This window comes from Parasteatoda tepidariorum, chromosome 1, assembly GCF_043381705.1.
Source record: "Parasteatoda tepidariorum isolate YZ-2023 chromosome 1, CAS_Ptep_4.0, whole genome shotgun sequence".
NCBI lineage: Eukaryota > Metazoa > Arthropoda > Arachnida > Araneae > Theridiidae > Parasteatoda > Parasteatoda tepidariorum.
Genome location: NC_092204.1, coordinates 34,819,959 through 34,836,230, shown reverse-complemented (window position 1 = coordinate 34,836,230; position 16,272 = coordinate 34,819,959). Strand labels below are relative to the sequence as shown.

The following is a 16,272-nucleotide window of genomic DNA, read 5'->3' as shown; positions in this document are numbered from 1 at the left end:
TCTACTCCCCACATAATTAAGATTACACCTTAGTCTGTAAAAATCGTATTATTAAAGCAAAAGTTATTCAGTAGTTCCGTGTTTTTTTTTCACACCATACACCTATTCCCAATAATAAAACTTAGCTTATATTGCGGTTTTGCCCTTTTTTTCTGTATAGAATGTTTCAATTCATAAAGTTAATAAATTTTGCATGGAATTCTGAGCTTAATTTTCAATTTAAATGTCCTATAAATTATTTTAATATTACAATTTCTGAGTAAAATAGCATTAGAAAGTAATTGATAGTTTAGAAATATGTTAGCTTAGAAATATACTAGTTAAATATGAAACAAAAAGAAAACATTGCTCAAAATAAAAATCGGACTTCTTTAAAAGCATTTTAAACGAAAGAGATCAGATTTCTCGTAGTAAGATGCATTTTTAATGGTTTGAGGAATTAACTTTAAACAGGCTGATTATTTTGTGCAGATGATAATTTAAGCTACGAGATCAGATATAAAAACTACTTTTTCAAAATAAACACACGTTTTTGTGGATTGATTGAGATATTTGACCCATAAAATATTGGGGATTACCCAAAACCTGGTAGTTATGGTCTCAATAGTTTAATCAGCTATGCCCTCTTAATGTTGAATTTATTTAAATTCATCAGATTAAACTGCTGAGGCCATATTTTTCGAACTGCGATACCATTTTGGGGATCAAGAATTCAAATTCAGTGAAAAAAAATTTGCTCATTCAGGGAGGTTATGAGTCTGATTTCGTAATTTTAAAAGTCGTAAAAGATATATATTTATCACTTTGAAACATAAAGATTGCATCTTACAATGAGAAAATCTAATCGTTAGATCATTAGTTATTAAAATGTACCGTTTTTTTATATTTTTTCGATTGCAAACATTCGTTAATTTCTCAGTAATAACGCTAAATTCATGGCTAACATAAGCATGTTAATATTTTTTTAAGAAATGTATTTTGCTTAAAAAAGTTTTAAATGAAAGTTCTGTATTTTCAAATCATTAAATTTTAAATTTTATTATTTAAATATTTATCCGGTTCATATAAAAATCTGCTTAACTTTTTGTTTTAGGTAATATTTTAGATAATACTTTCTTTACAATCAAAATTATATTTTTTCTTGATATTTTTGGCAATATCTGGTAAATGATAAAAATTCGTTACTGTGATAATTTCAAACAGAACTGTTTTAAAATTTTTTAGTTATATTCACTTTAGTTGATTCTCTACGATACTTCCATTGAAGAATTATTACTAATGATTATTTCAGTTATTTAGAGCTACAGAATGTCTATTTGTTTGAAATGTCATCCTCATTTCTGTCCCTTTGACAGCCCAGCATGTCCAGAAAAGTGTAAATGTATCTGCAAACGAATCAAGTCTAATTGTGTTTCTGTTACGGCTCAACAAGCATTGAATATACCGGTAAGCTCTTAATCTATTCAACAGAACAAATATTCATAGTTAAATTAATGTAACTGATTGCCTATAAACTACTGTAAGGGGTAAAATCCTAAAATAGCTCACATTTTGGCAATTTTTTGAAACATCGTCATGCTGGCGATTATTACTGGGATCAACGTTGTTTCTTGACTATTGAAAACAATTAAATTATTACTATTTTATTAAAATATTTCTTAAAAGAAATTAATAAAAATTAAAAAAATAAATGATTAATAACGTTAATAAATGAAATAATGTTTCAAAAATGAAATAATAACTATGATTGTAACAGCAAGAGATCAAAAGCATAAATGGCAAAAAAATAAACCCTTTTACCTCTTTTCTAACGAAATCCAACTTATTCAATTAGATATATGTTATTATTATTTTAGTAAATTTTATATATATTATTCTTTTTTTTAATCGCTATGTTTACTTTTAACCAGTTAAGTTATGATATTTAATAATTCAGCTGCTCAATTTGAAGAAAATATTAAAGGAATTTTTTAAGTGATTTATAAGAAGTTGGTATATATTTATTGAATACCGGATTACAAAAAAAGCTGCAAAATCAGGTTGTAAATTGGTCTGCTGTTCAATAACGGTTATAAAATAAAATATAACCAGCTTTCAAGCATGCCACAATAGAAACATTTTTAAAATTTCTTTCAATTATAAAAACCTGGAAGTGGCATTAAAGCATCTTGGTCATTGCATTTGGTGCGTTTAAGATTCCACATGGGAATGAAAAATGAGAAATTAATGTCCACTCAAATATTCTGTTACCCGGCTTACTAAAAAGATCATAAGTTTACTTATAACGTTATGTTTTATATTTTCAGGAACTGCATTCCAAAAGATCTAGAACAGGAACTTCTTTAGAATGTCTGAGCACTAGAGAACGTGTATTTGGAATACCTTATGATCCAAGAAAAGATTTGGACATTCCAGTTCCAGATAGAGATGTAAATGAGTATCTTAAGTATAACTTCGATAACATGGAGAGTGAAATCTTAAAGGATTACGTAAAAGGCACTTGTTGCTTAAACACTTGCACTTGTTCAAGAGGGCCTGAATGTCGTTGCCATTTAATGAAAGATAAGAAGCACTAAAAATGTGTGAATAAATCGTCTTTTAAAAATTTTTATTCCTAAATATCATAAGTTTGTGATTTATTATTTGACAAATTTTGCAAATTATTAAACAACTAGTAATAAACATAAAATTGGTATACTATAGACATGTTTCTTAATCATTTTTAAATTTGACATCCTTTTATTAGCTACTTTCAATCAAATTGGTTTAACATTCCAAGTTCCATGGCATTCTTTCAGTTGAAACCAGGTTAAGCATATTTCTGCTCTTACAGGAAGGTTATTTACTATTAAATAAAAAAGTGTTCTGAACAATAAATGTTTATCTGATAATGAACTTATTATTATTTGAAAAAATTCCATGAATTCATAAAAACTTACTGAAAAACGTTGTCAGTTTTGTAATTGAGTTATAGGCATATTTTCAATGTTTGGAATGAATTGAATTGAAAAACTAAAAACTAAAAATTATTTTTGAATTTATATTAGTCAGACACTAAAAAATAAGAAGTTTTTACAAATCAATAATGTTATTGCCATTTGATAAAAAAAAATCAAAATCAGTGATAATTTACAGTTATAAGCCCAAATGGATATGAAACACAGTGATGAAATTGAACTGAAAGGCTTATTTGTTGCCCATAATTTACCATTTTATTTTAACTGGCAGTTATTAATAGGTAAGAAATCATAGGATTTCGATCATGTTTACTAGAAAAGCTTTTCAAAAGTATTGGTATGCTTTAAACCCTGGTAGATTTGATTACACTATTTTATTTCACTTCCTTAATCCATTGCTTCAGAATTTTTTATTAAATATATATTTTCATATATTTTTTATTATTTTACATTATTTGGTAAAAAAAAGTGAAAAACATTTTAGTTAGCAATTTAATAGTTTATGATAATGGAATGCAGCGTGAACCAACGGTGTCTTTTAGTTGAGTTAAAGGTAAAATCTTTGAAACATGGCTCACTTCCAGCGATACTTTTTCAAACTTTCACTTATTTAAAATTAACTATATCCAAGAGAAACATTTATTCATCATTTAAATTTCTTCAATTTACAAAATCAATTATTGATATAGTTTTGAATATGAATGAAAAAACTAAATTACTTATTTTGAATTTTATATTTTTGTGCAAATATAATTCCGATAATTCAAGAGAACTTTTTAGTAACTATTTGACATTTTATAATTTAAAAATACTAAAATTTTTTCCTCTTGTAATAAAATTGTTTGAAAAAATATATAAAAGGTTCACAGGCGTCAAAGGGTTAAGTTGAGATAGAGAAAAGATGGAATTTGTCAATAATTTTCTTCGCACACTTTTTCGTCTACTAAGGCTCTGAAATATTGCGCAAATGTACAGACGTATGTTACTAAAGAAAATACAATATTTTAATACTTTTAAATTTTAAAAATAAAACATTTTTTTTCACGAAATTAAATTCCTAAAATTTACTTAAGTTTTATACTCTTTAGACCAAAACAATGCCGAAAGAGTGTTAGAATTCTTTTTACGTTAGTTAAAGAAATATTTTCTTAAAATATTAATTTGAATTTTGTATTCTTTGAAACTTAAAATATTTTATATTTTTAGTTTTTAAGTATTTAAATGACATAAATATTTTACTTAAGGCCATACAGTAAAGCCCGTTTTTCTTATTGAACAAACATTTAATATTTCAGATTAAACTTATAACAACCAATTATATTTTGAGACGTAGTTACATTAAACGTGATTAGTCAACGTGATTTGCAACTTTGACGTAAATTTCAATTTCTGGGTAAAATATTCCTGATATTTACGAGAGTTAGGAAACAAATCTAATTAATTTAAATTGATTAGTTTGGGATTAATCAAAGTTATTAATTGGATTTTATTCTAAATACAAAACAGGTAATTTTCTAATTAAGTCGAAATAAATTTTGATTCTTCTTTGTAATTAAGGCTAGAGAGCGGATCTTTTGTGTGACTATTTTCTTAAAATTCTTTTTAGTTAAACTTCTTATACTTGAAATAAAGGAAATCTTTCGTTTGGAAAATACTTTCCTTGTAACATATTTACGTTATCAAATTTAAATATGATTGTTAAATGTAAACATTTGAAGGCTACAATTTCAGATTGGTTGGCATTTTATGAAGCTTAATTCTATTTCTGTAGCTAAAAGACTTCTTATTTTATGTAACCTAATGTTGTAATTAAATATGCCTGGGTATATATAATTAATTTAGTTTTTTTTGAATCTCAGAGAATTTTTATATTTATCAGTTAATTATGTAATTTAGAAAGGAAAATTTTAAACATTTATTAAATTATTTTGTTTGTTTTATGTATTGGAATGGGAAATAAATCAATATATATTTTAATTCATATTGTTCAATGCTTAGGTCTTCGTCATTAAAATACAAACATCACATATATAAATTATTTTATCTTAAACTGGTTTCTATATTGTTTCTAATGTATGACCTTCGCTATTAAATCTTTTGTGAGCAACAAATTATATTTACAAAAGTGTTTTAAGACTCTACAGCGTGCTGCAGGGTAAGGCTGAGTCCAAATGTTTATTCCATCAAGAATTATCTATGATCACAGCTCTCCAACAAAGTTCTCTCCCAATTTCATATAACTTTTTGCCAACTGCCTCTAGCCATCTGATGTTTGTTCTACGTTTTGGTTTTCCTTCATATTTTTAAAATGTCACTTGTTTGTCGAATATAAATCATTGTAAATTATAAAATTTATTGTGGAATTATTAAAGAGGAATATTAATGTATATATTATTAGAAAAAATATTGAATGTAATTGTATCAGACCTATTAAAAGAACATAGCAATAATTTAAAAAATAATTCAATAAAATTAATTTAAATTATCTGCTCAAATGCTTTTTCAATAATTGAAAGTACACAAAAATTCCAAAAGTTTGAACTTAATGGTCACGAATCCTTACATTTTGCATCTAAGTATGTTACAAATCTCAATGCATCATAATTTGAATATCTCATGAATTTACGAATTTGTATTGAAAGTAAAACATATTTGATCGATTAGGATACTCGAGATTCTTAATTAAATTGGATTATGCTTGGAACTCAAATTGAAAAAAATTGAGAGAGGATTTAGAAAAGAAAAAAAATAATGCAAAAAAATCAAGTCGCTCCAAAACAAGTTTCCTTAATTACCAAATTGCATTAAATAACTAATTTATGATATTTTTGGTAAGGTGTGCAAAGTTTGTTGAAGGAGAAAAATTAAAGGTTGTTTTGCTTTGATAAAAATGCTGTTTTGATACACGGAGAAAAAAATTGGGTAAAATTACTATACTGTATGTTAATGATATTTCTGATACAAAAAATTATAATTCTGCTTAATAGAATATTAACTAGAATATTTGATATTTAAATCATTCATTTGATACCGTTTTCGTTCGTATGGTAATGGTTTACAGAAAATTCTGGTTCTAAAAAATTATAGTTATTTTTACCACAAATTTAGTAACAAATGTAAAACTTGAAAGTAAATTTTACCGATTTAATTGTTTTTATGCCAAGTTTTGTAGTATCATGATAAAATTACCACATTTTTTATCACATATTGTAAAACCATTTTTTATTGTTTGCTTTTCCAAAATCATCACTAAAAAGCTTCGATAAAAATTACTGAGCTTTTTGGTACTCCCATAGGGCCAAAAACAAAGTAATTTTTCTCATATTCTGATAGTTTTGACAATACTTTTTTTTTCAGTGTACGCACAGTAGACTGATATTCAGTGAACTGATTTCTTGAAAATTAAAATAAAATTTATTCATATGCGTCTTGCCAGAAGTTCAGTATTTATTGTGGCGATAAAGCAATAGTATGAAAGCTTGCACACTTTTTGTTTTAAAACATCATGAATGATACATAGTAAAAATAAAAATGCCTTTAAAATGTAAATGCAAGAAGCTGTTCTTACTGATTTTATCTGATTCAGGAAAGTGACAGAAGTATATATGGCCTTGAGAAATGCATCTTTTGAAATATTGAGTATACGTGAATATCCATGCATTTTCTAAAAGAAATACATTAGGAAGCTTAAGAATTTCTGAAATATAGTAAACATTTTAGAAAATGTCTTTATTAGACTGGATGGGAAGCTTTTATATGGCGGTAAGAGCATTTCGGTTTTGCAGTAAATTTGTATCTTTAGTGCATTGCAATTTCGAAACATTTATCATTTTGAATGTTATTTATTATCATTCGAGTCTCTAATATACTTAACATACTTTAGTCAATTTTTCCTCTGCATTTAAATTTACAAATTTGGAATACTTTTTTAAAATATGAGTTCTATCAAGATTCTTTTATCTCTTTTTATATAAAAGCGAAAATCTGTCTGGATATTTGTTCACTAATAATTTTAGAACAGCAGCACCGATTTGTAATGTGTTTTTTTCAGCAGTTTGTCAATTTTTAAGAGGGACTTTGTAAACAATCACCTCTTTCCGGAGTTGTGTGATTAGGACACGGTATCGGAAATACGAAATTTTAATAATAAAAACTATTACTAAAGATTACGGGCTGTCACGGAAATAGCATTTTTATAAAAGAAAAATTAAAAATTGAAGCAGACGAAACCAGTAGAAAAAATTAAATATCCTTAATTACTAAACGCATACTTTAGGTGCTACAACAAAGCGTATCAGAAACAAATTGGCAGGCAAAGGTAACTTTTCGAAAGTTGGAGAAATATTATATATTACTGAAGAAATATTATATATTCTTATTAGTGTTTATGATAAATATAAATATACTTATTCTTATTCTTCCAAACAGCTGCTTTCAATTTCAAATATATAAAATTTATAAAATTCTATTGCTAAAACATTTTCAAACCGATTATTAAAAGGAATAATTAGTTGCCCCCATCTTTTTTTGATTAGTTTATATACATTCGATAATTCATATTTTAAATTCTCGAATTATATTATTATAACGTTATTATTCTTTAGATAAAATTATTATAAACTTTATAAAAAATATCAGCTTAACAATTGCTATGGAACAACTGTAGAAAGACTGCGTCAAAGAGCGTAGAACAACTCCAAGTTCTGATTTCCACAGGTCACCGGTTACTGATAATACACGAATGTGCATACAAGTGCATCGAATACGTGAATATTACCTAACGCGATATTTATTGAATATGATATTGTTGTGAATTTTTCTAAATTTAATTTGGGTATCAAAACTATTGACATAAACATAGGAATTAAAATATTGTGGAATATTTTATATTATATCATACTGACAATGGATAACGATATTAAAAATTTTATTCATTAGTCACGGGTGTTAATGTTTGTGCCGGTGACAACTCCAAAAAGTAATCGCTAACGCATGGTCTTTAAAACAGATAAATATGTAGAAGATGAAAGGATGGGTACGAAAAGCGGACAGATGACCCAAACATACGAGTATAAAAAATTATTTATTTGAATATTAATGGGTATTGACTTAGATCAGTTAAATCTTAATTCTTGGGACTCAATATTAAGAAAAAAAAATTTTTTAATAGTAAAAAGTTTCGTTTAAGTTGAAAAAGTTTGTTATAACTGGTTGAAAAGTTAAAATTTATTTTAATTACCAATTAAACGTCGAATATATGTAAGGATTGATTTAAGCAAATGAACTTTTAATCTTGAAAAGCTCATTTGCTTAGTAATGCTGTCTTTTAGTTCTTAAGCTGCACTATTAAGCTAATTTTTATTGAAATTTATTTGTTAAATTTGTTGCTATAAAATGTATGGTTTAATGTTTCAGATCAGTGTATTTTTTTAAAATTAAGAAAAGTTATAAAGTTATAATTTAAGTTCGTTTCGTTTTGGCAAAATATGCTTAGAGATGGAATTCATTTTCTCTCAGAATTAATAATAGCAAATAAGTACACAGTTTGATATTGACAAGGTTGCCAATTTGATTTGTAAATCCATCATTGGTCATTGAAATAATTAGTATATGATGTTCTTTTTAATGTTAGTTTATGTTGTACTAAACATTTTAATAACACATTCACGACGATACAATACGAACATGTGAGAGATCAAAAATTAAATCCAATTCTCATTTGAGCAACATGAGTTAATTATTGTTTTATGCTTTTTGTATTTACACATTGTCTTGATATTGACTGTACGATTTTAAATCTCGAAATTCTACTTATTCAAAAAGATAGATCAGCAGATGGATGGAGTCAGTTTGCTAAATTATACAAATGATTAAATTAATTTGTAATAATTGAATAAGGATGAAAAGTAGTTGTTATGCAACACATAATATTGCTGAGCAAGAGAGTTCTTCCTTTAAGAAAACGAATATTTATTAATTAAAATGATTGACCTGTTCAAATCGTGCTTTTTTTCTCATAAAAAGTTCACTTTCAATATTAAAATGCTAGATACTTTATATATTTTGTCCAATATGTTTTAGGTAAAGTAAATATTTTGTTAAAATGATTATTTTATAGAGAAAAAGGGGAAATAGAAAAAATATGGAAGAATAACTGCGTCCGATCAACAGTGACGAAAAACGTCCATTGCAAATTTAAAATATGTTGAAGGTTTTCTACTTTTAAGAATTTTATTCAAATATTCAACGATCAATGAAATTTCTCTATTTACATTCAATGATTAATTTTAGGAACATCTCCAATTTAGAAATCCAGCTCTACATGTTAATACATTACTAATTATTACAATACGCATTAAGCAGTTATTATTATATTTTATATAAAACTCCTAATATTTTGAAGATATAAAGCTTCAGCCAAGCCGAAACATTTTTTTTAAAAAAGAAATTTAAAAAAAATTAGATTGATTTTTAAAATTTTTTTTCAATGAAAGTATAACTTTTCGGTGTGAAGAAAGTCAAAGAATGATATTAGTAAAACAATTAATATTATAAAATGCCTTAGTACTTCGATAGAAAAAAGTATTTTAAAAAGGCGTACGCAATTATTACTTCCGTAAGTTGTTCTTAAAATTTTTCCTTGTTTTTTTTGTTATGTTATTAACTTCCCCCCTGTTTTATTTATAAAATCAAACACTAATAATTAAGCATCAGTGAAAAAAATCAATTATTCAAAGCATGCGTTGAATTTGATAGTAAAATATATTTTAAAGCAACCCTCGTGTTGATTTATTGATTTCCATTTAAACTGTATATAAAAAATTTGTCTATATAACTGTTTTCATATAAATACGTAATTGAAAGGTACATTTCATACATCTTAAAAAACATGTCTGTTTTCAAACAAGGCATATAAAATGTAAGGAGTAATAAAATTGTATTTCTTAACTAAGGCTTAATAGAACTATCTCCAAAAATGTAGAAAACGTTTTGCACATTCTGTGTAAAGCATCGAGGAGTAATTAATTAAATTTCTTAAGTGAAATTGTCATATGACATTAACCATTAATTATAAGGGAAACGAACTCACTGAAAAATTATAATCACACTATGTTATTTGTATGTATGCGTTATAAAAGGAACTGATTTTACTTATTTTGAACCTTTTTTACTATAATATTTTTCTACTGTCTATTTTACTCATACTGTTTTTACAATACCAATTTTTCTTATTTTCTTTTATCAAGTATGATACTGTTATCACAAGCATTTAATATCCCCGGGTATTCTGTGTTTTACTAAATACTTTCTTAAATTATTAAATTGTTTTTTCATATGTCATTTATTTGCATCTTCTCTTTTAGATTCAGGTTGATTTATTGAGATTTATTTTCAGAGAAACTATTTCCACTTTTTATGATTTTGAAATAGCAAATATTTTTTAACGTGTTGATAAAAATATCATCATTGATCATTATTTATGGGTTGTATTTAGCGGCCACTTGTTCCTAAATAAATGAACTGATAAATAAAGATTGTCTCTTAAAAAATTTGTTCAAATAATCTCTGAAAATGTAGTATTAGAATAAGTTAACACTGACGATGAATAGGAGTCGGTTGAACAGTATTTTGTTTTAATTATTACAAAACAATATGTATTTAAAAGAGTTAAAGTTTAGTTACTTTAAAGTTTTGTTATAACTCTTCGTTCAAAATGATTTTTAGCTTCACATTAAAATTCTTTTAAAATTTCAGAAAACTTTAGACTACATGATGACTGCTTGAAATGATTACCATTAATAAAATATTTTAATATTTTTTGTCAAAAAAGAAAAGAAAAACTATACACATACATAAAATACTATTTAAGCGAGCTGAAAACGTTAACAAAATTTGATGAATCATTACGTATGATGAGTCATTATGGAAGAATTATTATGAATGATGAATCATTATGAAAGAACATAATTAAATTTTAAAACTTTTTTGTCTTTCAATTTTATTAGTTTATCCAGTTCTTAAATTGTGGTATGTTTTTTTTAAAATAGAAATTATTTTTTTAAATAGTATTTTTAGTTATGAAAATGGTATTCTTTTACAATTTGAGATAGTAATCAATGAACGAAAGAAAATTAATTAATGCTTTTAACAATTGGTAGATACATCAAAGTTAAAATTAATTATAATAAATTTTGTTGTTACTGTTTTGATATTCACGTCATATTTCTGGTCGGAAAATTAATCTTAAGAAAAAATGCATTTAAAAAATATTGATTACTGCAAATAATTAATTATTGTTTTTCAATGGAGATTCATGGTGCTATATTTTACGTAGAAAAATAATTGAAGACAAACGACTTTTATTAAGTTTTAGTTATGGGTGGTAGACATGGCTTGCTTTCATAGACGCTGTTTTATAAGATCTTTGTGCAGTAAGAAAATAACAATCGGAGTGTAATTATTAGGTTCTTGTAATCGACACTGTCTCCTTAGGGAGTAATCAATATTTTTCTTTTGTTTTCTAACTAGTAAAAAAACTAACTAATAATTTAAAGCAGAAAAGCGTACTTTTTCTAATATGTATAAGAGAAAACTATTGATTAATTCCTTATATTTCGATGGGACAATGTAAGATTTTATTTTATGCAGTTTTTTGTTTTTTAAGTAAGTTTAATTAAATATATGAAAACAAAAACAAACGAAGTTAGAAGAAAATATAGATTTATTGGAGAAAAGTCGAGAGTTTAAAATTCCAAGATATGGACTATGGACGTAAAATTGCATGTTTTTCTCAGAATATTGCAACTAATTATTGAAAGCAAGTGTCTAAATTTTTAAAAGTTAAAAGGAAAAAGAAAATAAACGAGTCTTTCAAATTAAACACGTTAATCGCAAAATTAGTGTTGTCACAAAAATACTAGTTATACGTCGAACCATAATATCGGTACTTTGAACCATAATACGATGTAAACATGTTGTAACCTTAATTGCATGATAAATTAAATGATACATCATTCCATATGTATCGTGCGATCGCTAAGGAATATTATATCATATGGTTAAATTTATTAAAGCTACAGCAAATTTGTACGATATTATGGTCCTACGCATTCCAAAATTTTCCTCACATTAGAGTAAATTGGAATTAATTGGTATTTGGTAAAAATTAATTAATTAATTGGTAAAATAAATTAACGCAGTCATTAAAAGACTTTTCACCTACCTCTTCGATGTTCTTTATTTTCCGCTAACTGCAGTTATAGAATACATTCATAAATACCTTTCAAAATGCTAATGTCAAAGTGAACTACTCTATCAGTCAAATTTTAGATTACCTGATCTTTGCGAAACAGAATTTTTTAGTTTTATGACGTCATAAGCAAAAGCGTTTAGTGAGTTTAAAGGAATTGTAAATTGAGTGAGAATATCTAAAGTTTTATAACAACTTAAAATATCAAATAGATGAGTTAAAAGGATATATCTGAAGTGCATAAAAGCTTGAACAACTAGGGAATTTAGACCCAAGAAAATGATAAAACGTGACGGCAGAAAATAGAAGCGGATTGTGTATAAAAATAGGGAAAGAACTCAAATGGCGCCTCAAAAAATATCGTAACAGTTCAATTTAAACTCAACAAATACCACTCAAACAAATACCACTCACAGAACAATTTTAAGACAAAGTAAATTTCTTGGGTTTAAAATCGACAAAACACTAAGTATTAAATAATGCGACAACTGAATCGGGTAGTATATCTACTTCACAAACGTCTATTCTAAACCATGAAGATCATTATTCAAGAAATAATTAAGGAAATAAGCATTTTAAATTGTTGCAACTTTAATGGAAGGGAATAATTCCAGTTTAAATTATTCCATTCTATTTTCATTACAATAATAATTCCATTTTTATAAACGAAAAGTAAATTTTCAAGAAATAATTGTGAGCTAATTTTAATTTAAGTTAATGTGAAATATTTCAAGACCATTTATTAAAATCACTGAGATGAATTTTTTTCGCATTCTAACAGGAATATTTTTATTTTCTTAAATAATTGGCTTTCAGAACAATTACAAATATATTTAGAATTTTCATTCTAAAATTATGGTAGAAAAACCAGCAGCAGTCTGCCCGATTGGCCATAAAGTTTATGGGAAGGAGCATTGTCTTACCTCTACGATTTTCAAACCGTTTAAAACTAGTATGGTCATAAGACCATGAATACAAAACTATACAGTTTTTTAACGATATACAACTAGCATGGTAACAAAACCGTGGAGAAGTAATTTACTGGACACAGGAGCTCGGCGTTTTGTTAATTAATGGACATTAGAGTGTGCAAGACACATATTAGGGGTGAGGCAAGACATCTGGAATCTTTTCATGTGAAGGGAATGGACGAAACATTGTGGAGTCAACGTTCGAACTCATCAGTTCTGTCTGTTATGGGACTTACAGGTTAGTCCTCTCTACTATAATATGGCAGTTGCTTGAACTAAGTAGCTAAATTAGGTGGGCTTAGTTGATAATAAATCCTTGATCTTTAAAATAACGCATCCTTTGTTTTCCAAAAAAAAATTCTATGAATGTTAAAAGTGAACAAAAAAGAAAAACTTGTATCTTTATTTCTGAGAAATCGAAACATTAGATTCTGTATTTTTCTGGAAATTATTTCCTCGACAACGGGAAGCATAAAAAAGTATAATTGTTTCTAAAGAAATGTTACATTCTACAGAAAAGGAAATACAAACACACAGTATAAGAAAATCTTTTTTTTAAACAAGTATTTTTTAAAATGAGTAGAATTCAGCTGAAAGATAAATTGAAAATTTTTGAGCCAGTGCAAACAATGCAAGTATCCTATAAAAAAGATTGAATTCATCTCGAATTTTGAAAGGATGAATCTTCTTATAAAATTCTTTTGTTTTTAAATGAAGTTTAAGAGCAAGTTATTATCTTACATTGTTCTTGGAAAATACCATATTGTGCTCTTATTCTTTACCAAAAGAAGAAGCAATCTTGACCCACTATCATTGGAAAAAATGTAGCAGGTTTTATCAAGGTAATCCAAATGGAAATTCAGAAACAAAGTTTCTAAGAAAGGAATAATTTAAATTGTTATTTATCGAAACAAATTACTTTTCTGAGAAAAATGTTTGGAATTTTTCTGCATGCTGTATTGGTTTAAAAATAAATATCTGTTATCTCGTGGGATAAAATATTGTTAAAATATATAAATATATACACATAAAAAATTATTCAATTATGTATATATATATATATTTAACTGTCTGAAAATACGTCTGTGGAGATGGTTAAAATTTTTAAAAATATAAACATTTTCTCATTTTTTGCAACTCATTTTTAAAAGTAATTTAAAGTAAAATTTAAAAGGTNATATATATTTAAATGTCTGAAAATACGTCTGTGGAGATGGTTCAAATTTTTGAAAATTTAAACATTTTCTCCTTTTTTAAAAATAAGTTATATTTGCTGTTTGTAAATTTTTAATAGTCGATTACTTTATTAAAGTAAATTTAAAAGATGTTGAAATGACTCAGGCGTGATGTTCGAGAAAAGGTTCAGCGGATAATACGTAAGTATCTATTTAAATATCAGTAACTTTAAAAAGCTAACTAAAAATATCCGAAATACGATATTACCATGTTTAAGGCAAATATTTTTGTAACACTGATTCTCAGTTCTGGTTGTGGATAAACAAAAGTTTCCAAAAAAGGCAAATATTACACAACTTATTCATTCCGTTTCTTTACTACTCTTATTTTTTTCCTACTTTTAATTTTAATTAAAATTTATGGACTGTCACTGTATTTTTATTCTAGTTGCTGAATTGTATTCTAAAATATTTTACATAAAAATGTATTTATTATAACTATATTTCCTTTTCACTTAATTAATTTCATGATTATGATTTTTAATGATAGTATATTTTAAAGTATGCAATCAGTCAAGTTAGGACATTTTTCTCGTTTTCGACGAGTTTCAAGTTTCAGAATTCACAAATTTCAAGCCTATTAAATATTCAGTTTTCAAATCTCGCTGAAATAATAACGAAAATAATGATAATAAATATTTCATGATGTAAATAGAAATAATAACTGTAATTATTTAAAAGAAATAAATATAATTTCACTTAATTATTCCCTATAAAAAATAGAGAACGACATGAAATAACTTGGAAAAAGTTCAAAACCAAATATTTTTAAAGCAAATATAAGGGGCTCCACTCCCTATTCGCTACGTTTAACTGCTTTTCAAGGATTGCTGCTCACATAGAATACTTCGTCCGCTGATTACAATGCGCGGCAACTTAGGCACAGATGATTTGCTTCCAAACACTACCTGTTATATTAGACAAATTGTGCAGCTCATTTGCCATGTCAGGACTACTGTATAGTATAGCCATTTAAAGAAATAACCAGTATCCCCTGATAGAAGCAGCAAAAGAAAAGCCATTGGTTCAATGTAGTGGGATAGTTTGCACGTCATCTGGACATTTGAAGTGATATTAAGGAGATATAGATTTAGTTCCTAGTTCTTTTGAAAAATTTTAAACTCAATAATTTAGTTCGATCACTATTGAAACATTATCTGAAAGTATGTTTTTTTTCCAATTCTTATTTAATTTTTGGTTTTTATAAGAACTCGTAAAATGATATTCTCCCAATAGATATTGTAGGGCGAAAAGAGAACTTATAATAATGTCTTACAATTTTGTGTTGATTATGTTGATAGCATTGGACACAATGCTTATAATAAAAGTGAAGATAACTTATTTGACGTTTAATTTGTTGCAAAATGGTAACAAGTTATGGTAAATCATAATATTTAAATATTGAGCACTCATATGTTCCTAAAAGCACTGAGCTAGTTATCGTAAAGAGCTTGGGTTTGATCCTTAGTGGTGGCTTGAAAATCCACTAGCTTCAGATCGATGAGTACCAGCTTATTTGTGAAGCAATGGTGGCTTGTGCACAGTGCTGATCACGAAATTGAGGAGTCGTAACTTCCATGACCTTTCAAGGACACAATAGGCTGTTGCGGGAATACTCTACTTATATGTTTTGGAGGATTAAAAAAAAAGCAACGTCAAACTGTTAATGCTTAATTAAATTGTCGTAATAGGTACCTTTCGTATTCTGATAGGCACTGTGGTTATTGGTTTTTAGTGGCCCGCTTTAAAACAAATGAGTGCTGAACATGTTTTCCATAAAATACTGAATAATATGGTAATGTCCTTGAATTACACTATACTAAACGAACAGCACTTCTAGATTCAAGTTTAATATTTGG

General features: G+C 26.5%; 1 protein-coding gene across 1 annotated transcript; it reads left to right on the top strand.

Annotated features, from left to right (window-relative positions):
* Positions 1–1,011: 1,011 nt before the first annotated feature.
* Positions 1,012–2,678, top strand: LOC107448016 (uncharacterized). The gene is made up of 3 exons (XM_071187129.1): positions 1,012–1,093; positions 1,292–1,446; positions 2,307–2,678. The coding sequence occupies exons 2-3, from the start codon at positions 1,309–1,311 to the stop codon at positions 2,574–2,576; spliced, it is 408 nt and encodes a 135-aa protein (XP_071043230.1). The 5' UTR covers positions 1,012–1,093; positions 1,292–1,308; the 3' UTR covers positions 2,577–2,678.
* Positions 2,679–16,272: the final 13,594 nt, after the last annotated feature.